Here is a 24,707-nt window from a genome sequence, read left to right on the forward strand (position 1 = left end):
CTGATTAAAGGCATTCAACCCCTTTTTCACCCTTTTTCACCCCTCCTATTGGGATTTTCTGAAAACAAAAAAAATACGTGTTTCCTTATTTTTAAAGAAGATTCTAAATACCAATTTTCACATCTGTAAACTTTTAAAGTTTTGAGATATAGACACACTCATTTTAAAATTTCACCCCCCTTTTTCACCCCCTTAGCGACGGAATATCCAAAAACCCTCTCTTAGCGAGCACCTACATCTTAATATGAATATATCCCCAAAATTTCATTTCTTTATGTCCAGTAGTTTTGGCTCGGCGATGATGAATCAGTCAGTCAGTCAGTCAGTCAGTCAGGACAAGCTACTTTATATATATAGATTTATCCACTTTCATTTTTAAGCTCTGCAATCATATAACAGCTCTTTGACAGACGACAAACGTGCAGAGTTGTCCGTTAAAGGCAAATTGTCTATCACAGTCATGATTTCCTCAAGATGTTCTGCATAATACAGGGCAGCTTCCATCCAGGAACCCCTTCCTTAGGAACTAAGGAATTGTTGGGTACTAAGGAATTATTCCAGTGTTCAGAGAGACATTGCCTATATTGAGGCAAATTTTTCATTTCCTCCAGTCACCATTACAAAAATGGAGGATAAAGGAAACAGTCTCAAACAGCAATTTTCTGTAATTGAGGAAGCTGAGAATAACATACAAAGTGCTAGGGGTAAGGCAGGGGATAAAATAAGAGACAAGTGGTCTAGTGTACTGCAGAAGAACCCAGGTTATTCAGTGCTGAAAAAGGTACATCAGGTAATGGATGGGGAAAAGGTAGACTTACCAAGTGAAATTGAATTTCAAAATGTGGGTAAATTTTCCTATGTCCCTCTAACATCTGTGAGTGTGGAGCGCTCTTTTTCTGCTTTCAAAATGACTTTAACAGACAAAAGACACAGCCTGACTGTGGAAAATTTGGAGAAGATTATTGTTATGTACTGTAAAGCAAACTACGAATGAAAGTACTGTAGGAATGTTCCTCACGTACTCCATTCGCGTTTACACCGTTATTGGATGCCTACAGTGCTGTAATTGTGTACAGTGATTTTAGTATTAAGGTTGTAGATCAGTACTGATAATGATATATCATAAAATCCATAACTTTTGACACGTGACTTTTTATATTGTTTTTGATAAATGTCTTTTTTATTCTGTCTTAATTTTACAGTTATTTTGGTGAAGAATAGGGATACCACATTTGTTAAAGTAAAAAGTATCACGTTACAGTTGAAGTGTATATTGTAATATTTTAGTCTATTTCCACACATTTTAAGAACATATTTTAAGTGCCTATTTTCTCTTTTAAATGCCTATTTACTTGTTTTAAAAGCCTATTTTAGGTGCCGAAAACTATTTTTTTCAGAGCCTAAAATTCCAGGTCTAGTCTGAGCTTATTTGACATTTTCTTGGCACTAGACTGGACTGCAGTGCTTGTGCGGGACACGTAGCATGTACTTCAGCTGTGTTTATTTAGTGCTTGACCACCTGGGGCCAGGAAGAAGAGTTTAAAAATACAGTTAAAAAAGAATAGTTACTGTATGTTATGATCGTGGACTCAGGAGTCGGAGAGTCATTGTACAGTCACTACAGAACAGAATACTGTATCAAGATACCTTGACGGCACCTCGGCGTCTCCGAATTATTATTATTATTATTATTATTATTATTATTATTATTATTATTATTATTATTGACATCCAGAGTACGCTCATTCAGTTTTGGAGCGACTGTACATTACTTTTTTTTAAATCAATTTTTGTTTTTCGCAACGGATAATCCACAAAACAGTTAATCGAGGTTTTACTGTACTTGTAAAATGATGGTACTGAAATACGATACTCTGCCATACAGAGAATCACAAGCCCACCACAGTCTTGGTGTGGACTCCAGATGCCTCCTAACATTTTGTGAAGCCTCCAGAAGTCCCCTTTCAACATCAAGCGATTCATTAATATTATGGCATACTGATTTACTATACTGCTATAAGGGCTGTTCTATTCTGAACTACAGTACAATAGAGTCCCACAAACTCAACCTCGTGAGGACTGAGGGGTGGAAAATTTCCAAAATGTTGAGTAGTACGGAATAAGGGATGGGGTATTCACAACTCATATTTTACTGTATGTTACTCTAAGGAAATTTCTAGTTGCACAGTAAAGACACAGAAAAGTGCAACACATCCTAAAATAATTGTTAAAAGTTGACAATAAACTAACATACATACTGAAGAAATTACTACTTCTTTGTGATACTCAAATCTCTCTCTCGCACTCAATGCGAGTAATCTGTTGTCTGCCATCTCTTTGTCTTCTAATTCATCTTCATTTTTATGTTCATTCTCTTTCACTAGTGCAACTACTTCACTAACAAAACATTCAGTTTTCATCTTGCCCCATCCACTCTCCACCACCACCACCAGTAACCAATTCAGACCTTGGAATTTTCTTCAATAAGTTAACAAATTTCAAAATTTTGTGTCTCTTCCCTGCTTTAACTAATTTCTTGAATGGTCCAGCAACTTCCTCGAGGAACAAACAAGGCTCTATTCTATATCACCCCACTTCATCCAACATGTCTGTTTTCTTTAGTTTATCAGTCATGTCATGGCTAAGACAAGAGAAGAAAGAAGTTTAAATCTGTATCTCTTCCTCAGCGCTTCTAAAATACACACCGAAGTCACATTAGGAGGGAAAAACTTGTCTCTTATATCTTCAGCAGCAAAAATAATTTTGTGATATAAAAAAGTAGAAAATTTAATGCCCGTCAAGTTAGTGAATAATACAGAATGTTGAGTTAGCGGGATTCTGCCGTATCAGAAATGAAATTCTCAGAAGGGAACCGCAATTTAATTTCAGTGATAGTGAATATTATAAGAGTATTCAAGTTCTTTAGTCTTTTTCAATCTTGCGTAGTGTGCAGTGGGCTCAGGTCACTTGCAGCTAGTGCACCGTTCAGACACCATTGTAAACCTCTTTTCAAGCACAAGGCAGTGACGATGCACTAGGGGAGATGTGTCTCAATGGTGCACCAGCTGATGAGCCCAATGCCACACAAAAGAGCTTGAACTCAAGCTAAGTATTCTTTCTGTACTCTATGAACTGGTTGTGCTTTCAGCTGCTCTTCTTTCGGGCATGAAGAAACAAAACCTGCAGTATTCGCCGTACAGTGTAAAACGAGCCCTAGAGAACTCTGCACTCTTCCTGGATTCCTTGGACCAGTTCGCCCAAGGCCACGGACTGCTCCAAGTGGGGAAGGCTTTCGAACACCTAACAAAGTACCACAACCAGCCCGAGCGTGACGTTCGGTTTCACGTTACGTGTGGTATGAACAACAGCAAGGGGATCCACCTGCGAGGAGGATTGCAAGATAGACCCAAGGACTACACCGTCACAGTGGAGCCCTTCTTCCTCGACCCTGACAACACAGGTATGTGCACCCTACATTATCTGTTGTTCATTTATGTTAGGACAACTGTGGGAAAGAATAAAATGGAACATGAATGGTTTGCTAAACAAAATTGAAACATGATGTGAGGTTAGGGTTGTCTGTGAAAATTGGCATAATTACAAGGGGTAAAACAGGGAATGTGAAATTTCTCTGTTAATGATAACTGTAACTAAAATACAATAAAACTGTCCTGTTGAGCACCTCAGAAATATGGAGAATAAAGAAAAATTCTGTAAAGTACCCCGAGGCCGTCCACCTCCATAGCGCAGCTCCTGAGGAGCCCAGTTTCGAGTTCCGGTACTGTCAGAAATTTAAGAATGGCCTCAGGGCTGGTATGTGCTCGAAGTGGTACATGCAGGTCACCTGCATTAGGGTTTGCTTAAAGAGAGCTCCACCACCTCGGGGTGAGGACACAAATTTACTTTACTTTATCTTGAGGCCTTCAAAATGTGCTGTTTTTGTGGATAGAAAAGGTGACAGATACCAAGGTTCTGCACAAAATAAATCAGAAGAGATCTTTGATAGAACTAATTGCAAAAGACGACGGTCTTGGTGGGGTCGCACCTTACGCCATTCTCAACTGAGGACAATTTTTGTAGAAGGATTCATTCACGGAAAGCGACCTCCAGCTCAGCTGGAAATAGCGCGACCAAGATGTACATATCTCGAGCAAATCCAAGAAGATAACAGAATGGGAAACTACGTAGCAATGTAAAGGGCTGCAAACAACCGTGCAGCTTGGCACTATTTTGTGACAACAGAATAACCAGTCTGTGGATTGAATACTTTATGATGAAAACCGACCCAAGTAAAATGAGGAGTGAGACATGGTCTTCCCCACTCCTCTTGAGAAAGTTGTGAGAGAACAGCACAAGGAACTGATCTACCTGACGTCCATCTGGGTTGAGGCACAAGGTGGTCTTGGTGATGTCTCATCATCGCGTCAGACACGACATGTAGTGCTTATTGCACATGATAAATTTTATATTTCAGCCTGTATTGTCAAGAAGTATCAACCGGTTCCACCTTTACCTTTACAACCAGGAAGGTAGAGCTAACAATTATTTAAATTTAGAGACCAAAATTGTGAAAATAGGTAAGGACATTCTTTTCTTATTCACTTATTATGATGTGTCCTTACCATATTTCAAATGATTTTATGTGTGACTGAAGATGTCTCATAAGAGGACAAAACATGTATCACCAATATAGTTTTATTTCTCAAGTACAGTATATCTATTTCTCTTCTAAAAATAAATGTAAAGTGTACTTTGTCACAAGGCAGCCTCTGCATGAGAGGAAGTATTTCATAAAATAAATAATAATAATAAAGACGATTACAATATTGTAAAGGTGGAAAATTTGTTGTTAAGATTTTCACAAGTTGATGTAGTGTTTGTTCGTGCTAATTCGTTAATATCTCGTAAGGTACAAATGTATGAGACATAAAAGGTGAGAAATTTAATTTTCTACAACTTTTGGTGTGTACAGCTTCAAGATAGAAGTAATATTTGCAGAGATATTTGAAAGTTTAGTAATCTCGTATATCTCCCTTATTTCAAAAATTAAGTTCTCAGAAGGAAACCATATTTTAATTTAATCGATTATAAATGTTAAAAACATTTCCGTTTGTGTCGTGATATGAGCAGCGTTTCGCCCCAGTATAGTTGGATTGCCACTGGCGACACCGCTCCCTTATTCTTCCTCACGCAGTAGAAACTCGCGAAACTTAAAATATCCCAATTTATATTTTGTACAACTTTTTTGATACGGTAATATTAACGGAGAAGTGAAACTCTTTACGTTTGGCAGAGAACTTTGCTCCACGTCTACTCTTCCCGAGGGAGCCTTCTACAATAACGAGGGTTTTACCGTTGGGCTAGCAGTACGCTGAGGACATCAGACAACAAATGTGGTAGAAGAAATAAACAGAGACTAATAAAATAAAATGCAACAAAAGATACCAGGATAAAATAGAACAGAGCTGAAGAATAAAAAGTATGTGGAGTAAACCAGAGGATGATGTGAGAGGGGAGGGTGGGGGCAGTATTAACACATAGCTTGGAATGAACCAACTGGCGACGACAAACGTACAAATTCGGAAAACACTGAAATGAAATTTTATACTCAAACTTGACTTGATGCCTTAACGATCATGGCTACATGTAGTAACAAGCAGGTGTCTGTTACAATAGCTATTGTTCTTTGATGAATTATTTATCTAAACATAATAATTTGCTATTTCTGTTTTAGATGCTGCTCGCAAGATAGCATTTGGAATGAAACTGGCTCTGACGTGTAGGGATGCCTGGGTGCAATATCCTGTCCACATCGACATGGCGTACATGTCTCGGATATTCACCGTGCGTATCGATCCCACCTCGTTGCCTGTAGGAGTGCATAGCACCCTGTAAGTCCTTCAGTGTTACTTTATTTCTTACATTCTAATATTTTTAATTGTGTTGACTAAGAAGCTAGATGTAGTGTCTGCTGTATGTCAGCGTGGCAGTGTGGAGTCTGTCATTGCTTCCACTTACTTGTTAGGGCCTCCCTTGTACTCTTCCTACTACAGCAGTACAGTAAATGAAATGGCATATGGCTTTTAGTATTGGGTGTGTCCAAGGGCATGTTCGGCTCGCCAGGTGCAGGCCTTTCGATTTGACACCTGTAGGCGACCTGCGCGCCGTTATGAGGTTGAAATGATTATGAAGACAACACAAACACCCAGCCCCTGTGCCAGCGAAATACCAATGATGGTTAAAATTCCCTATCCTGCGGGGAATCGAACTCGGGACCCCCGTGAAAAAAAAGCCAGCACGCTAACCATTTAGCCATGGAGCTGGACAGCAGTACAGTGAAACCTCGTTAGTGCGTTCCTCACTAACACGTTTTTCCCGCTTAGCACATTGTAATTTTGAAGTCCCGTTTCTCATCGTATTAAATCTATATAAAAATACCTCACTTATCGCATCATAAATTTTCTTTATTACCACGTAGTATGATCATGTGTTTCCTAGCCCTGAAAATGTTGTTTGTCATCCCTTGTGAAGGAGCCTTGATTTGCAGCTCGGGTAAGAGCCCTCGCTGCAGTTGCGTGATAACAGGAAAAGGCCTCGAATTCCTGAACTTCACAGGATAAGTTGCACCTTCGGGGAGCCTTAGAAATGCACATTGTAGTAGTGCTAAGATTACTTAATTTAAGAGAAATACATTTACTAATTAAAGGAATATAAGGAAAAAATATATACATTTCCTGAAGACACCAAAATATTGCCTTCAGTACAGTCCCTCTTACCTAGCTCCTTGTTATCCCACCTTTATGCATTTGTGTAACATTAAACTGCTTGCAACAACCAGAAGGCCAGAGAGACAGGATGTACACTGAGGAGAGAAGAAAACCAACTGATGGTGGTGGTGTTAAATACATTGCAATTGGGAAATATCCGGAAGTAGTGTGATAATAAAGTACTACATATGCAATATAGAAGTGGCAAACAAAAGTATGAATAAATGTGAGAGAGATTAAATGTGGGGTTTTTGTTACTGTTTGTTAAATATTTATTTTATGTACGTTTTCTGAACATGAAAATACCAAGCTAGCTGGTTATGCTTTTTGGGTCTTGTAGCTGTGAGCTTGCCTTTGGGTGGAAGTGGGTTTGAATCCCACTGTCGGCAGTTAATAGTTAATTTGACGTTAATAGACTCAAAAACTACTGGACCGATTTCGGTGAAATTTTCACAATTTGTTCGTAGTACATCTGAAAGGGATTATGAAGTGGTTTGAACGAAATCGGTAAGGTAGTTTTGTTATTATGAGTAATTTTATGTAATTTTATTCAATTGCAAAGCCGCACCAAGACTGGATCGACTTGATGGACAGATTGTCGCTAGGCGACAGCAGCTTACGCTATATCATGACAGTCCGCTAAATGAAATGGCGTATGGCTTTTAGTGCCGGAAGTGCCCGAGGACATGTTCGGTTCGCCACGTGCAGGTCTTGTGATTTGATTCCTGTAGGCGACCTGCGCGTCGTGATGAGGATAATGTTTGCCGTATGTAGGAGGATGAAAACACGCCGCATTGACTTATATACCTTTCTTGATAGGAGGTACATTCTTATGCCTATTATTTTGAAATAGCAATCCAACATGCCGTGATCGAGATGTACGTTCATGTCATAGTACCAAGTTTGATAGGTCTGCCCATTTTTAATGTAGCTGTGTATTAGACGTGTAAAATATTTAAGAAACTGTTAAAAATATAGAATATCAACAATGGAATGACAAGAGTTATCACCCCTCCTCCTAACGAAGAGCAACTGGGGGTTCGCAACGAGCAAAGGCGAGTGAGTCTATGTAATCTATAGGTCTATAGGTGGGTATGTATGTATGTATGTATGTATTGCATCTCCTCCTAAACCACTCAAGCGATTTCAACCAAACTCTGTACACTTATGACTTAGTATCAGGAAACAAACCTCGTGGGGGAAAGACACCACAAGCACCCTTAAAGGGGGGGGGGAGGGGAGGGGGGGGGAGGGGAGGGGGGGGGGGGGCAAGTTAGAAAAATAATCGAAAATAGTGTTGAATTCATAGTTTTCGGGGTCACTGAGATAAATAGTGACACTCCGGATTTTAAAGTCCAATTTCAGCCCCCTTTGGGGCGGGAGCGAGGGGGAGTGAGAAATAAATAGAAAATAGAGCCAAATTCATAATTTTCAGAGTGGCTGAGATGAATAGTGACACTCCGGAATTTGTTGAAGTCCAAGTTCATCACTCTTTGGGGTGGTGGGGACTAGAGGGGAATGATATATAAAAATAATCTGAAATAGTGTCGAATCCATAGTTTTCGGCATCGCTGAAATGAATAGTGACACTTCGGATGTCATTTAAGTGCAAGTTGGGCCCCAGTAAGCAGGGTTGTGAGAAGGGGTGAAGCAAAGAAAATGTGCAAATGACCGAGATTTTGGGTGTTTGTATGTATGTTCCAGCATTGGTGTTAAAAACTTGGTACAAATATTATCTACTATCTGTAAAAGATACTGCGGGGACAAGACACCCCTAGAAGCTCTAGGGAAGAGAAACTAAAAACGACGGGTATTAGTGTTGAATCCATAGTTTTCTGGACGACGGGAGAGATTTCAGCTAAACTTGGTACACTTATGACTTACTATCGTGAGACAAACTGCGAGGAGGTGTGGTAGACCTAGCACGCATAGGGGTGGGGTGGGAAGGGCTGAGATGTAAAAATAATTAAAAATAGTGTGGAATAGTGAGACGAATATTGATACGCTGGGCGTCGTTGTGTGTATGTTTCTTCCAACATAGCCCTCATACAAAATTGGTCCACATATGACTTACTATCTGAAAATATTACTATAGGGTAAAACTCCAGTAGCACTCCTCGTGGAGGTGGTGAAATAGAAAAATAAACTAAAATGACTGATATTAATGTTTACGAGTTCGCTGAGTTGAACTGTGACACTCGGGATGGATGTCATACTTCACCGCAATTGGTATGGAGGTTGAGAAGGGGTGAAAATAAATGCTAAAATAACCGTCATATATGGACGTATGTGGGTATATTCCAAAATAGCTCTCAAACAAAACTTGGTACATATATGACTTACCATCTGGAAAAAAGAATGCTATGGAGATAAAACACCAATCCCCGCTGGGGCTGGGGAATGGGAGGGCATGGCATTTTCCATTATTTAAAAAGAATGGAAAATAACCGATATTAATGTCGAGTTCATTGTTGCGACCCCCTAAATATCGTTTAAGTTAACGTTCAGCCTCCATTGGGACGGGACACTGAAAGGGGTTTTTTAGTGAATAGTATAAAATGGCCGAGATTAGTGTTGAATCCACTGCGTTCGAGGTCTTAAGGCTGATTGGTGAGAGTCTCAATGACAGTTGAAATCGTGTAGATAATATCTATACCGTGACTGATAAATACATGAAGTTGTCACTTATCTTTTTGAAAGGATCAAATATTTCCCAATCAATTCGAGCTTCCACAAGGATAGAGTTTTACTAAAATATGAAATCATTTGAAACTTGAAATCAAACACATATAAATAACTCTAAAACTATATAATAGATGGTAAAAATCCATATCCCAGAAAGGAATTCTATAAAAATTCACTTTATCATAACTAACTGGTGATACTAATCTTAAAAGTAAACATCCTAAACCAACCGGGCTACGCCGGGTAGTACAGCTAGTATTATTATAATATTTATAGATCCACCTGTTCAATACAATACAATACAATCCACTATTTCCTGTGGTTAAAATTTATACATAATACATAAAAGTCATAGGTAAATGTTTCACCCTTTTTTACGGGCATCATCAGCCTATATCAATCTTAAAAATTAATGGATATGTGATCTTTCTAATCTTATAAATTGTAGAGTAAAATGTTGGACAATGTTCTCGTAAACATCTAAAATAGGAATATTGCACAGAAAGTATGTTAAAAACAAAGAATGTGAATTAACAGTTCTGAAAATTATAACGTGGTTAATCATGAATATTTGAGCATTTAAAACCAAAATGGATCCTCTTCTTATGCATCATTAGGACTGTGACGGCCTTGAGTGTAAAAGCACAATCATCCAAGGGGGATGTTTACTCCATTCCCATAGCATGAGTTGAAGTTCATAGTAAAATCAATGTCAGTTATTTAAAATAGAAGTGTGCACGTATCAAATGTGTTAAAATATGTACGGTTGATTTATCGGAAAGTCGTAGAAAAGATGATGGGACTTCTTGTTGGAGCCGTTGCTAATGATAAAATGTTGTGTCAAAGCTAGCTGATGTCAGTGTTTAGTTACGTTAGTACGGTAATCAATTGGATCCAAAAGACGGTCAAGTGGGTGTTATTAACCCTGTTGAAACATTTGTTCGCAGAAATGATCGAGTTTTTACCTGAAACAAAATGTTAAAGAGAGTTAGTTAAATAGTATTGTGCACGAGACTTCCCATACGTCAAAAATGCCTAAGGCAGTACTTACTCGTGCGGTGCGTGTTAAGTACGTCGGACTGTTCCAGCAACGCTAGCTTGCTGACCTTTCTACTTCTAGTATTATACCGGTGTGGAGAACGCAAGTTATTCCGTCTGAGAGTAATTGATTTCCAGCAGAAGAAAGACAGTGTTTTGTTCTATGCTGTTATGTAGTTTCCTTGCTTATAGTTTTGAAGATGGTGTTGAATTGTATGAATAAAATTGTGTTAAAGTAAATGATTTGTTATTGTATAGAACATTTGGCGACCGCGACAGGATTACAGGCAATTTCAACATCAAGATAAATAAGAAGAATGATGACCGAACGACGAGTATTACGCATCGTGTTTACTCGCGAAGTGAATAAGCTTGAAGAACTACTGAATCTTGCCGATTGTGACCACATAGAAATTCGTAGCAGGTATGCTTCACTTGTGGAAAAATACGAGAAGTTAAAACGTATTGATTATGAAGTCTACAATGAACTGCTGCAAAGAGAAAATCTAGAAGACATCGTGCTTGAAACAGAGATCGACAATTGCTGTAAGTACGAACTGAAATTTTTTAAGGTTAGAGAGAAGGTGCAGGCCTTACAAGTTGCAGATCAAGCTGTTTCGGAAGTCAATAGTAACTGTTCACGTTCTTCCAAACAGAGATTATTAATACTACCAAAACTAGAGCTCAAAAGTTTTGATGGGAATGTGAAAGGTTGGATTGGGTTTTGGGCACAATTTGCTAAAATACATGAAGATGGCAGCCTTAAAGTTGAAGACAAATTTGTTTATTTGATTCAATGTATGGAACCTGGTTCACCTGCTCAGAAACTGGTAGAAAACTTTCCTCCTTCGAAGGAAAACTATAAAAAAAGCTATATATTTGTTGAAGTCTAGGTATGGGAAGGATGAGTTACTTATTGAATACTATGTTAGGGTACTTTTATCCTTGGTGTTAAAGAAAGACAGCTTAAGATCCATAGCACAACTGTACGACTGTCTGGAAGGACAGTTGAGAGCGCTTGATTCTTTAGGAGTGACAAAGGAGAAATTAGATGTGGGTAGCATGCCAGGTTCATCCTCACTCCACTGATAAAAAGATTTACTGCAAGTTTCATTCCATGACTTTACTCCCAAAATAATAAAAAATATGTAATAAATACCACAATAATTGTCAATTGATGAGACCCACTCTTGATTGCCATCGACAAAGGCAACTTACAAACAACTACTACCAACAACAAAATCATTACTTGACGAGACCTACTCGTTTGTCGTTTACAAAGGCAAATATACACACTACTACCAACAACAAAATCATTACTTGACGAGACCTACTCGTTTGTCCTTTACAAAGGCAAATATACACACTACTACCAACAACAAAATCATTACTTGACGAGACCTACTCGTTTGTCCTTTACAAAGGCAAATATACACACTACTACCAACAACAAAATCATTACTTGACGAGATATACTCGTTTGTCGTTTACTAAGGCAAATATACACACTACTACCACCAACAAAATCATTACTTTCATTAGATATACATTTCTTAACATACCTCCAGGTAAGAGTCCCACTACACTCTCCACTGTTACAGAACAAAAATCGTATTCTGGTAAAGAAACGTACGACGACTATCTCTACGTACGGATGCAACCTTCTTTATGAAGAGCATCCCTAACCTTATTTACACACTTCTTCATCGACGTCTTGAGTCCTTCCCAACTGCCGCACAGGTTAGTGTGACGCCTCACGTTTCTCCGACTGAAACTGCATACTCGGCCGACGATTTCCTTTACCAAGAATTAGCTCTGTGCACAACCACACATCCACTACCGAATGTAGATTCAGTACGCATCACCATATCCACTGTACATTATCTCGTAGAAGAATTATAGCCTATTTATTATACAGAGTTGGAATTACAAATAAACACTTAGTAGTGTCTTTTACATAACGGCCACCAGAAACTCGTAGCATCAGCGATATTTAGCGTGCTCACTCCGTAGGTAAAATATACTTAAGAACAATAGAGCATCGCCTAGGAATCTGCGCAAAGTAGCTCCCGCGTGCTGGTCCGAGTGAGAAACACACAGAATCAAGAACACAATCAGAAACAGAATCAGAGTCAGAATCCTTTGCTGCACACGTGTACAGACTTATATAGGCTTGCTGCACGTGGTTATAGCGTCCTGAAAAGTTTACTAGTAGCAGCGCTCTCACAGGCACTTCTTCACCCCCCAACCTCGCTTAAAACAAAGCCCTTGTATTGGCTATCGTGCGTCTGATGTGACATGGAACGTCCACTCACATACATCCACATTGATCCACTCCAATCTTCAGCCTATACTACCTGCCGTACCTCGTGTTTCCAAGCCACTTTGTTGCAACACATTCAACTGACTTCAACCGTCCTTCCCGATTTAGTCACTGTTTTCCCGGTTGCACAATCCTTACGGCTAGGCCATATTTACAGACTCTTACCCAAACGGAAATTTATACAAAATATAATGATCCACATATGCAATATTCCCTAACTACACGTTCTTCTTATACTATTACGTTTTTACATTCTAAATAAACAAAATTACATGATTTTCATGACTTTAACATTACAAATTATTTTACGAAATTTCTTAACCTAAAATTTGGGGATCATACTTTCGTACGGTTACAGTACTTACATTAACTCAATCAACAAGAGTAGCGGGAAATTAAAGCTATGGGTATAAACGATCCTGGCGAACAGATAAAAAAGGAAGAGAGGGAACAACAGATAAGACTGTGAAGAGAGAAGAAGCATCTGGATGCTACATTGTTAAACTGTGCTTCTCTGGAATCAAATCGTGAAGTTACTGACAAACGATTGTTGAGCACTTCAAGAAAGTTACGAGGAATGCAGAAATTTCAGGATTATGATGAAGTTTTTCAAGAAGGGAAAGTAAGGGTATCATTGAAGGCGTTGCAAACGAGGTTTCGGATGGACCTACGCATTATCTGCCTCACCGAGCTGTGTTGAAAGACAGTGGTACTACAAAGATTAGGCCAGTGTTTGATGCTTCCAACAAGGACAGGAATGGTAATTCTTTAAATAAGTGCCTCGAACCTGGACCAAACCTCATTGACCTTGTTCCATCCCTACAGGTCTAATTGCTGATATAGAGAAGGCCTTCCTGATATGCTTCGTTTTCTTTGGTGGGATAAGGGAAATGTCGCCACTTTTAGACATTGTAGGGTGGTTTTTGGGGTCTGTTCCAGTCCCTTTTTATTGGTTTCAGTACTGAACCACCTTCTGGATGGTGCCCCAACTCATTTGAAGGAAGTAGCTAATGAATTGAAACATGCATTTTATGTGGACAACTGTCTTACTGGAGTTGTTTCAAAAGAAGAGATTGGGCTATTTATTTTAAAGGCACAAGAGTTGATGTCCTCTGAAGGTTTCAATTTGAGGTGATGGGTGAATTCCTCAGATTGTAATGTTGGCACAACTGAAAATGTCTTAGGACTTCGATGGTATTGTGACGTAGATGAACTTGGATGCAACTACAGGTTTGGTAACCCGAAGGGTGGTACTCTCCAGGGGCCTGTTCCACAAAAGTATGGTCTTGTACATTACAAGTAAATTCTCTAGTAACTTGTACAAATACCCGAGTTTCTGTTCCACAAAAGAATTTTCTACAGTTGTACTTTACTACTCCATACTTACAAATTACTAGTGAATTTTTATAGGCGTGTTCCACAAAAGTACTAGTACTTGTAACTTACTAGCGAATTGAGAAGAATTCTCTACCAGTGAAAGGACAATAATATATAAATGTACTAGTGCTATTTAAATACGCTTATTTTGGATACATTTTGATAAATATGTGGTCTAGCAGTAGTGATAGTGATGGTGATGAAAATGAAAACTATCGTCTGTACAGGGAAAGAATAAACTTCCAGTTTAACACTGTATTTGAATACAATGAACGTTTTAGGTTAAGCACACTACAAGTGGAAGAACTTTTGATAGATATTGGCCATAGCTTAAAATATCCTACGAACAGAAATAAATCTCTCTCTGCTAAACAACATTTACTAACAACATTACATTGGCTAGGAAATGGTGGTCAGTACCATGGTACTGCAGATATGCTTGGGATGGCAAAATCTTCGGTCTGTGGTAGCTGCAATAAATGATATAAAATTTCCTCAAATTGTTTGTTGGCCTGAAAATACTGAAAAAAACATATTCCAAGAAGGACATTCCTGGAATCATTAATGAGCAGAATATCTCTTACATACGTCCAACTTTTCCCCTCAAAAGCTCCATGAGCTTTTCCCAAGTCAAATATTTCCATCCAACCATTTATTTTGTCTTGTTTTTTCAGACTCTCGCTGAACCCACCGAAACAAATATCTTTCCTACCTTCTACTTCCTTCAAAATGAATAATTTTGTTTCTCTTGACATCATTTTAACAATTCATGCAGAGTTTGCAATTTCGTAACAATTAAGTTTGGCGGCCGAATATCGTTATTAGCGGCATCTGATTCCTAATGACAGACCAAGGTAGGTATGTTAGATTCTCGTAGAACATACGCGAGGATCGCGGAAGAACAGAATGGGTGATAATAACGGAGTAATTTCCTATCATCAAAGAAATAAACTGAAAAATAACATCGTAGCATTAAAAAATTCACAGGAATATTAGTTCTTTCAATCTTGGCTGCATAACTTACAGTAAAATACTATATTACGATAAATGAGGCAAGCATAACCTAATTCAACGAATGGAATACGAAGATAAACAGCTGATTCATGCTATGACGTAGTATGTTTATTGATATGTCGTCACTTGTAAAACTTGTAACAATTCACTGGTAATATACAAGAGACTATCAATCTTTTGTGGAACAGAAATGTACAACTCCATACATTACAAGAACCCACACTAGTAACTTGTAATGTACAAGACCATACTTTTGTGGAATAGGCCCCAGTGTGCAGAAAATATTTGACCCGGTTGGATTTTCGGCCCCAGTAACCCTTATTCCGAAACTCATTCTACGGAAGACGTGGCAAAAGAAGATAGGATGGGATCAGCTTTTACCAGAAGATATTTGTGAAGAATTCCATCGATGGAACCAGCAGCTACAATACCTACATAACTGCCGGATACCCAGAAGGATTTTCCTGAATGACAACAGCTCATTGCATGTATTTGTTGACGCCAGCAAATGGACGTTTGGCTGTTGTATATTTCTGAGGACAGAAGATGAAAATAAAATCAAACTGAGTCTTCTGATGGCTAAATCTAGAGTGGCACCTCTAAATAACTAACTACCTCGTCTCAAAATGATGGGTGCGCTCCTTGGAGTTAGGATGTCTCGGTTGAGCCTGCGATGTCTTCATCGGGATAATATACACACAGTGTTTTGGTCTGATTCAACAGTAGTCTTATTCTGGATAGAAAACAAAGGACATTGGTCTGTGTTTGTAGAGAATCGGGTAAAGGAGATTCACGAGTACAGTAAGGCTGATTCATGGAGGCACGTTCCGGGCGGTCTCAACCCAGCAGACCTGCTGTCTAGAGGATGTTCACCTGCACAGCTTTGGAGATCCCGATGGTGAGAGGGCCCCTCTTGGCTTAAAAGTAAAGAGGAAGAATGGGTCTCTAACCGTCCTGAACCAGTATGGGAAGAAGTCAACAGGGAAAGAAGAAAAACAGTTGTAACTGCCTAGATCACTGTTGTGAAAACGATCTTACTGCAACTAAGCTCACGATTCTCTGTATACACTAAAATCGTTAGGGCTATTGCTTGGATTTTGAGATTCAGACAGTGTAATCGTAGGGATCGAGTATCTACAGAAATTGGTAGCGAAGAATTTCTCTATGCTGAGAAGAAGCTGTTCTTTCTTACTCAGAGTGAAAACAGAAGTGAATTCAAGACTCGCTGTGGTAGAGCCGTTCAACCACTCAAGAAACTAGACTTATAGTGGCTCACATCTATGAGTTCAGTATAAGAGTATAATTTTCAGTTGTCGATGTGTTGCAAAACTGCTTTTGCAAGGTGGGAGAATGTGGAGAACACAAGTTATACCTTCTGAGAGTAATCGATTTCCAGCAGAAGAAAGACAGTGTTTTGTTCTATGCTGTTATGTAGTTTCCTTGCTTATAGTTTTGAAGATGGTGTTGAATTGTATGAATAAAATTGTGTTAAAGTAAATTTTTTGTTATTGTATAGAACAACCGGTGTGGCTGAGGCAATGAAGGACACGAAAGGGGGAAAAGGGTGGGCGGATCCTTGCGCGCAGGTGTTGTTGTTAGAGGGCTGTTAGGAGCAGGATGGGCAGGCCTAACATTTGGCAAGGTGGTGGGAGCTTTAGAACAAAAAGTTCTAAAAGTCTGCAGGATTGTATTATGTTTCAAACTCACAATGCCTAATAACTTTGGAGTTAGCTCATATAAAGGATTTTTTGCCTCCGTGGCATCATGAAGATTGTGGTCTTTGTTATAGGCTTGGTCTAAAAAGTTGTAAAGACTTTCTAATTCATTCATAAGTTTTCCTTTGCCTATACATTTTGGAATAGTGAGATCTTTTTCAATAGATGTAAACTGGTGTCCTGTTCCACTCATGTGTGAGCTCATCGCTGAATATTTGTTATGTTTGAAGGCATTGTAATGCTCCATATATCTCGTATAGAAACTGCGTCCAGTTTGACCAACATAACTAAATCCACACTGAGCGCAAGTTAGTCTGTAAATACCAGATCTCGAAAAATGGCTGTTTTTATAATCGACTTTATTATGATTAAAGAATATACCGTATTTACGCAAATAATACCCGCCCATTTTTAAAAAAATTTGAGGCACGAAATTGGGATGCGGTTTTTGCATCAAAGTTGGCTTTTTTTTTTTTTTTTTTTTTTTTTTTTTTTCAAAATAAGCCTACCTAAAGTTAGGGTGCGGGGATTCTTTGATTTGTATTTACTGTTCTGAAGGCAATGTTAATGTTGTATTTCTTCAGTGTGTTCGCGATCTGGTGAATGGCTGGGTTGTTTTACGTAAACGTGGCGTAACTATTTTTTTAGGTTTATCAGGAATGAGATTCGTGGATAGTTAATATTTAACTTTCTTAATTAACCGGTTAATCATTTCAACTTTGAACCCATTAAGTTTAGCCAAGTTCCTTATGTAGTTCAAATTCAATTTTTAAGTTGTGAGGGGAGAGTGAGATTTTCAAAGCTTTGTGTATTAAATTATAGAATGACGCCTGTTTTTGAGAATTGGGATGTAAAGAGGAATTATGTATGGTTATAGGAGATTGTGTGGGTTTCCTGTAGATTTGAAAATCAAAAGTATTATTGACACGCGTGATCGTTATATCTAGAAAATTTAAGGACTGTTTAACTTCGTCTTAGTAAATTTTATATTAGAGTCAATTTTATTTAAATTCTCTAAAACTTTGTCGCTGTTAGTAACATTTTTGTCAATAACTACAAAAGTGTCATCCACGAATCTTCGCCATAAACATATACCTTTTATATGTGCTTTGAGTTTCGTATGCTCTATTGAATCCATGTAAATGTCAGCCAAGATGCCAGACAAAGGGTCACCCATGGCCAAGCTAGTCTGTTGATAAATCTTTCCATTAAAGGAGAAAACGTTGTTATTGAATACAAAATTCAAGATCTTCATAAATTCATCAATTTCCAGCTTACTCAGGCTGCTATGTTTTGAAATATTGTCATAGATAATTTTGACCATTTCTTGAGTAGGTATATTTGGATACATGTTTGACATCATAGGAACACATTATGTGGTTAGGTTGTAAGTCAAATTTATTTAAAATATCGCAAAATTTGATTGAATTCTATAAAGGATGTTTATTATTAAACTTATAATGTTGTTTTAGAAAACCGTGGATATATTTGGAAACCTTATAGGTTGGGCTATTACGGCAATTAATAATCGGACGTACGGGAATGTTGTTCGTATGGATTTTAGGTAGGGCTCTGGCTACTGGAATGCTGGGGTTCATGTTGATAAGTCTCTGTTGTTCCTGTTCATTAAGAAGGAACGTAGAGTTCTTAATTATAGATTTTAAATTGCGTTGTATTCTTACGATGGGATCTTTGCTAACTATTGTATAAATCTTATCCTTAAAAAGTTCTTCTGTTTTATTTATGTAACTGTCCTTATCCAATAAAAACTCGATCATTTCTGCGAACAAATGTTTCAACAGGGTTAATAACACCCACTTGACCGTCTTTTGGATCCAATTGATTACCGTACTAACGTAACTAAACACTAACATCAGCTAGCTTTGACACAACATTTTATCATTAGCAACGGCTCCAACAAGAAGTCCCATCATCTTTTCTACGACTTTCCGATAAATCAACCGTACATATTTTAACACATTTGATACGTGCACACTTCTATTTTAAATAACTGACATTGATTTTACTATGAACTTCAACTCATGCTATGGGAATGGAGTAAACATCCCCCTTGGATGATTGTGCTTTTACACTCAAGGCCGTCACAGTCCTAATGATGCATAAGAAGAGGATCCATTTTGGTTTTAAATGCTCAAATATTCATGATTAACCACGTTATGATTTTCAGAACTGTTAATTCACATTTTTTGTTTTTAACATACTTTCTGTGCAATATTCCTATTTTAGATGTTTACGAGAACATTGTCCAACATTTTACTCTACAATTTATAAGATTAGAAAGATCACATATCCATTAATTTTTAAGATTGATATAGGCTGATGATGCCCGTAAAAAAGGGTGAAACATGTACCTATGACTTTTATGTATTATGTATAAATTTTAACCACAGGAAATAGTGGATTGTATTGTATTGTATTGTACAGGTGGATCTATAAATATTATAATATTTGTGATATGCGTCATCTTCAATACGGAACCAAAATGAGAATAGTTACTTGTAGCTATAAAGATACCAAGCACATGTTAGGGCTGTACCTTAAGAAAGGCCAGTCACTTCCTTCATATTCCTCGCCCTGTCCTATCCCATCATTGCCATAAAACCTCTGTGCGTCTTAAAATGGATAGTAAAATATGTGAACAGGAACGCTGAAGAGGATAAACATAATGACAAGTCAGTCTGGAAGAGAGAGAGCATCAGAAAAAGGAGGCAAGGACAAACATGTGAAGACAATCTCCATCTTTGTGCTGTAGTAGATTCCATATTCTGTGATAACAAATGCTCTCAGGTAATTTTGATATGAAAATCCACAGCCTTTTTCCAGTCATTTGACCGGGTCAGGGATGGAATGAATGAAGCCCCCCATCTAGCGGCCAGGATAGGAAATGTGCCGGCTGCCGATGCCCGCCTCCTCTGGGACAATGATAAATGACTGATAGATGAAATGAAATGTTATTGGAGAGTGTTGCTGGACTGAAAGATGTCAAGGAAAACCGGAGTACACGGAGAAAAACCTGTCCCGCCTCCGCTTTGTCCAGCACAAATCTCACATGGAGTGACCGGGATTTGAACCATGGTATACAGTGGTGAGAGGGCGGCGCGCTGCCGCCTGAGCCACGGAGGCTTCCTTAATTTTGATATCCAGTCTTGAAATGTCCATTAATTTACTTCGTAAGTATTTGCAATTCTCCTATTCTTTTCCCCTCTCCTCTTGTCATCACCACTGTCTTGCTTTCCTCCATACTTACTCCCATCCTCTATTTTTGAAACTTCTCATTTACTTCACCAATCTCGTGTTTCTTTTTATTTCTAGCATTAAGGCGTATGATGTGGCTTGTGTAGATAAAGGCCCCGTGTTCGTTGTTCCCATCACGGTCGTGCGGCCCCTTGAGATACCCAAGGAGAAGCTGCGACCAGAACTTAACTACCGCAACGTTGTGTTCCTGCCGAACACGATGCATCGCCACTTCATCCTGGTACCTGATGATGCAACATGGGCTGGTAGGTGCTACTTTGACTAAGAAATACTATTGTGTTCTGTCTCTCTTGTATCTCACACTGTCCTTGTTCCTTTCAGTGTTACGTGTTCAGTGCACCGAGAAGGACAAATCGGGTCGGTTCGTTCTGCACACTCTCCAGCTCCGTCCTAAGCTCGTTTGCAAGACTCTGGAGTGCCACAAGATGGTGAATGTGTCGTCTCAGAGTGATGTGGTCCAAGGCTTTGCTGTCCGGGTAACTGAAATATATCCAGTACTGACCAGGAGTTTATCATACTATATTTATTTGAGTATGATACACACCCTAATTTTCAAATTTTAAAATCCTAAAATCTAGGGAATAAGTGCAGGTGAATTCAATATTCTCCTGTACTATGCCTTTTATTTCACGAAGTATGATTTGGTGTTTGAAAGAGGCATCTGCTTCTTCCTGTCCATTTTGTCATTAATCACAAACGGACACAGTCAACGAATGGAACACTTGTGGACTGATTCATGCATGGCTAATTCCACGCTGCTCTTTTGTTACTAATTGTTGGCAGGCTCTTTTGGTTCATAGGCATACGTAGAAACTGAAAAGAAAAATAGTGGCAACACATTCTTCAGCTGACATTAGAAATCATTTGAGTGGTTGGTGCTGTGTGGGATAGAATGCGTACTTTCACTGTTTGGAAAGAAATAAATTACATGAGAGAGATACCCATCTTTAGAACCATGACATGTCTTATAATAACCTGTGAAGCTCTTAAAGAGCCTATGCCTCATAAAATGAGCTGTCCATAGAAATCACTTCCCTCTTCTTATCTCTCTCTCAGTCTAGGGTTCAATCTCTTGAATACCTGAGTAAATGTATTGTACGTTTGAGAACTTTCTAATCCTTCATGAAATTTCTAACGACTGTCCTGATGTATTTTAATTTCTGTCTTGTATTCCGTTTCAGGGTGGTTTGGTGCTGGAAGTTGTGGTTGCCAAATACTGGGCGAACCTCGGTGACATTACCGTGGACTACTCGCTTGCCTTCCATGGAGTAAAACCTGAAGCGGCTGCCATCACGATGCAGGCTGCAGACGGCATTCTGTCGGTAGAGTTACGCAGCGGACTGCGGTGCGAAGAAGTGGCTCCTACGGTGACGCTCAAGAATACCGTGCAAGTTCTTCGCCCCACTGAAACCAAGGTCTCTCCCCTGTCGTCTCGGGACGTGATCCCTCCGTCGCGCCAGATTTACGAGCTTCAACTCACGTACAACTTCCACCTGACTAAGAGCACTGAAGTGGTGCCGAACAAGTGAGTCAATTGCACTGCTTCTACTGACTTATGAATGGATTCTTCTTTTTTTGCTATTGGCTTTATGTCACACCGACACAGTAGGTCTTATGGCGACGATGGGACAGGAAAGGGCTAGGAGTGGGAAAGAAGTGGCCGTGACCTTAATTAAGGTACAGCCCCAGCATTTGCCTGATGTAAAAATGGGAAACCACTGAAAACCATCTTCAGGGCTGCCGACAGTGGGGTTTGAACCCACTATCTCCCGAATACTGGATACTGGCCGTACTTAAGCGACTGCAGGATTCTTCTTTCATACCTCCTCTTGGTCAACCCTCATTTTCTGCTATGGTCTCGGGATTAATATTTCTGTCACTCTGCCATCTTCGAAAAGATGTAGGAAGATGTGGTGATTGTTCTTGTTCTTTTGGGCCAATTACAGAAACTGTATTTAGATGATGTTTAGAGTTAAACAATGCCTATGTATAGCTGCCACATTGCAAAGACATTATTTATCACTTAGACACTGTCTAACGCCAATGTTTAACCACTGATTTTAGGAGTAAATTATCATGTCAAGATGATTCCAATGGCCTCCTATAGGTCATCTGATGCAAAACCTCATCTTTCGTATCTCACTGGCCTGGATTTTCCACCTGTCTTTTCGTCAGTGTGGGGCAATAATAAATTTTATACTTCACATCCTTGCACTTCGTTCTTCCAGATCAGGTTCCTCCCACTTTGGTAAATTGCATTTCAGTCTTGTACCTTCTTCTTTCAAATAGGCCTACTTGTTTAGTTGCTGTGCTTTGATTTTTCCCAGTTTTGTCGCCTCCTCTCCTAGAGTAGCTCATTCGTTTTCTCCGACCAGGTAACTTTCTTCTTCAGAGGTTTTACCTGGAAACCGAGGACTTTCTTCTTCAGAGGTTTTTCCTGGAAACATAGGACTTTCTTCAGGATGTGTCTGTCAGCCCCAGTTCTTTTGTCTCCGTCATCATGTAGTTAGGACTTTCTTGTTTCACTTGAAGATGATCAGTCTGTTGGGAGGCAGTCTTGTCACATGACTCCTTTTTCTGCACAGTCGGAGAGCTCCTTTCTCTGCGAGTAGAACTCTAAATTGAGACTCTCTAGTATTCCCCATCTTTCAGTACTGAACCTACGATCTTTCTGAGAATTCTTCTCTCCCTTTGAATCACTGTTTTTCAAGTCAAGCTTTTTCCGTTTTGTGACACACTCCAAGGTGTACAAGGCTTCCGATTGAATGACTGTTGTGTAGAGTTTCAGCTTTAGATTTCATGACATGCATTGCTTGTTGTAGGACTTTTGACTCAGTCATTAGGCCAGTTCCAGTTTGTAAAGTCTCATGGAAAGGGCTGCTTTTACGAAGCATGTTTTTTAAGTAAGTACCGTTTTTAAACATGGCCAATGCAGCGCTTCGGTTGTCGTTCAGAGCACCCTGGTGAAATTTTAATGGGGTTTATGGTCCAATCTGTAGCGAGCTTCAGGTAGTTCCCGTCCGAAATTTTAGATGGTGCTGGAGGTCATTCACAATGTGTAGATAGGTGTAGACAGGTTCTGTAGATGGCACGCAAGTAGGCATGAAATGAGGGATTTTAAGAATTAAAGGCAGTTTTCTAGTCTAACCTCAGTCAGTGGGCCCTTCTGACAAAGAATTAATCGTATCATGTCAAGTATTATGGATATTATATTGCTGGATTGCATTGAATTCGACTTTACCGAATCGATTAACCTTGTTCGAACTTACTGTATATCGATTTTAAGCGATAGTTCCCATGATGCTACAGTATTTGTGTTGCTTGAATTCCAAGTGCCCATGTGCTTGTGCTGTATAGCTTTGTTCCTTGTGCTTGTTTATTAGAAATATATCTTTGCCAGTCCTCCTGAAATCCTGTATTTCTTGTTTGAGCACACCTCATAGGTTGGAAGCTGAATGATTCTATAATAATGTATTTCTATATATTTCCTGTCTCTATTATTTTTATTTTCATGTGGTACTTGGATATTGATGTGATTCCCCATTCTCTTGCAAATGGTGTGCTCTGCTGTCTTGCTTTTGAAGGGATTGCGTATTTGCTATAATATCAGCTTTGTGTTAATGTGTTGATCATTCATTTGAAGTTAAAGCTGCTTTGAGGTGTGAGGTTATGTTCTCAATAACATACTGTAGTATGCCATACGAACTAGGAGTATCAGATCATTATTTGCAACATAGCAAGTACGTGAAAATAAAAATATATGAATTACAATGTATTGGGCATGGAAGTAGTAGAACTGCATTATAATCGACAGAAGGGGGGGAACTGTAAGCATAACTGGATGTGCATTCCTGTGCCAGACGTTACTTCTCTACGCTATCTGTTGATAATAACAGTAAGGTATTGCACACAATGCGCACTGTGGCGCTATCTCAAATTTCGGACTGAAACTACTAGCGCCAAGTGGCTTGGTACCGAAATTCATCTCTATTCTATCCTCTTTGGTTCAGAGCATGTGCACTCCGTATGTTCATCTGTCACAAATGCCATTACAAAAGCATTTGCCAATATTTACGTTTGTCTGTGTATATTGAAAATGTCTGTGACAATTAACAGTCCTGCCAAGTGTGAGATACGTGCTGTGGTTTGTTTTCTAAATGCAAAAGACGTGAAATCTGGTAAAATTCATCAGCAAATTAGTGAAGTGTATGCATAACACACTATGAGCAATGAATGGGAAGAAAATAGGTTAGAGGATTCAAAGAAGGCCATGCGTGAAGCTTAGTGGGTGACCGTCTTGTCATTACTGCACTGCGTTTTGGGATAGGCAAGGTGTGTTGTTTGTGGATTTTTTGCCCTGGGGTGACACAATAGATGCCAGGGCTTAATGCGAGACCTTACGTAAACTCTGACGTGGAGTCCAAAATAAACTGCGTGGCATGCTCACAAGGGGGATTCTTTTGCTTCATGACATTGTGCGGTCTCACACGGCTAATCGAACCTGAGACCTCA

The 24,707-nt window shown here is 39.1% G+C and overlaps 1 protein-coding gene across 2 annotated transcripts in view; it reads left to right on the forward strand.

Annotated features, from left to right (window-relative positions):
- TppII (Tripeptidyl-peptidase II) overlaps positions 1 to 24,707 on the forward strand; it is a 220,050-nt gene that overhangs the window by 59,232 nt on the left and 136,111 nt on the right. For both annotated transcript variants that reach the window (XM_068229478.1, XM_067154735.2), the window contains exons 11-15: positions 3,149 to 3,460; positions 5,735 to 5,891; positions 20,253 to 20,440; positions 20,517 to 20,671; positions 21,377 to 21,720. In XM_068229478.1, the coding sequence (XP_068085579.1) occupies positions 3,149 to 3,460; positions 5,735 to 5,891; positions 20,253 to 20,440; positions 20,517 to 20,671; positions 21,377 to 21,720 (1,156 nt within the window). The remainder of the gene's footprint in view (positions 1 to 3,148; positions 3,461 to 5,734; positions 5,892 to 20,252; positions 20,441 to 20,516; positions 20,672 to 21,376; positions 21,721 to 24,707) is intronic.

Source organism: Anabrus simplex, chromosome 10 (assembly GCF_040414725.1).
Source record: "Anabrus simplex isolate iqAnaSimp1 chromosome 10, ASM4041472v1, whole genome shotgun sequence".
Taxonomy (NCBI): domain Eukaryota; kingdom Metazoa; phylum Arthropoda; class Insecta; order Orthoptera; family Tettigoniidae; genus Anabrus; species Anabrus simplex.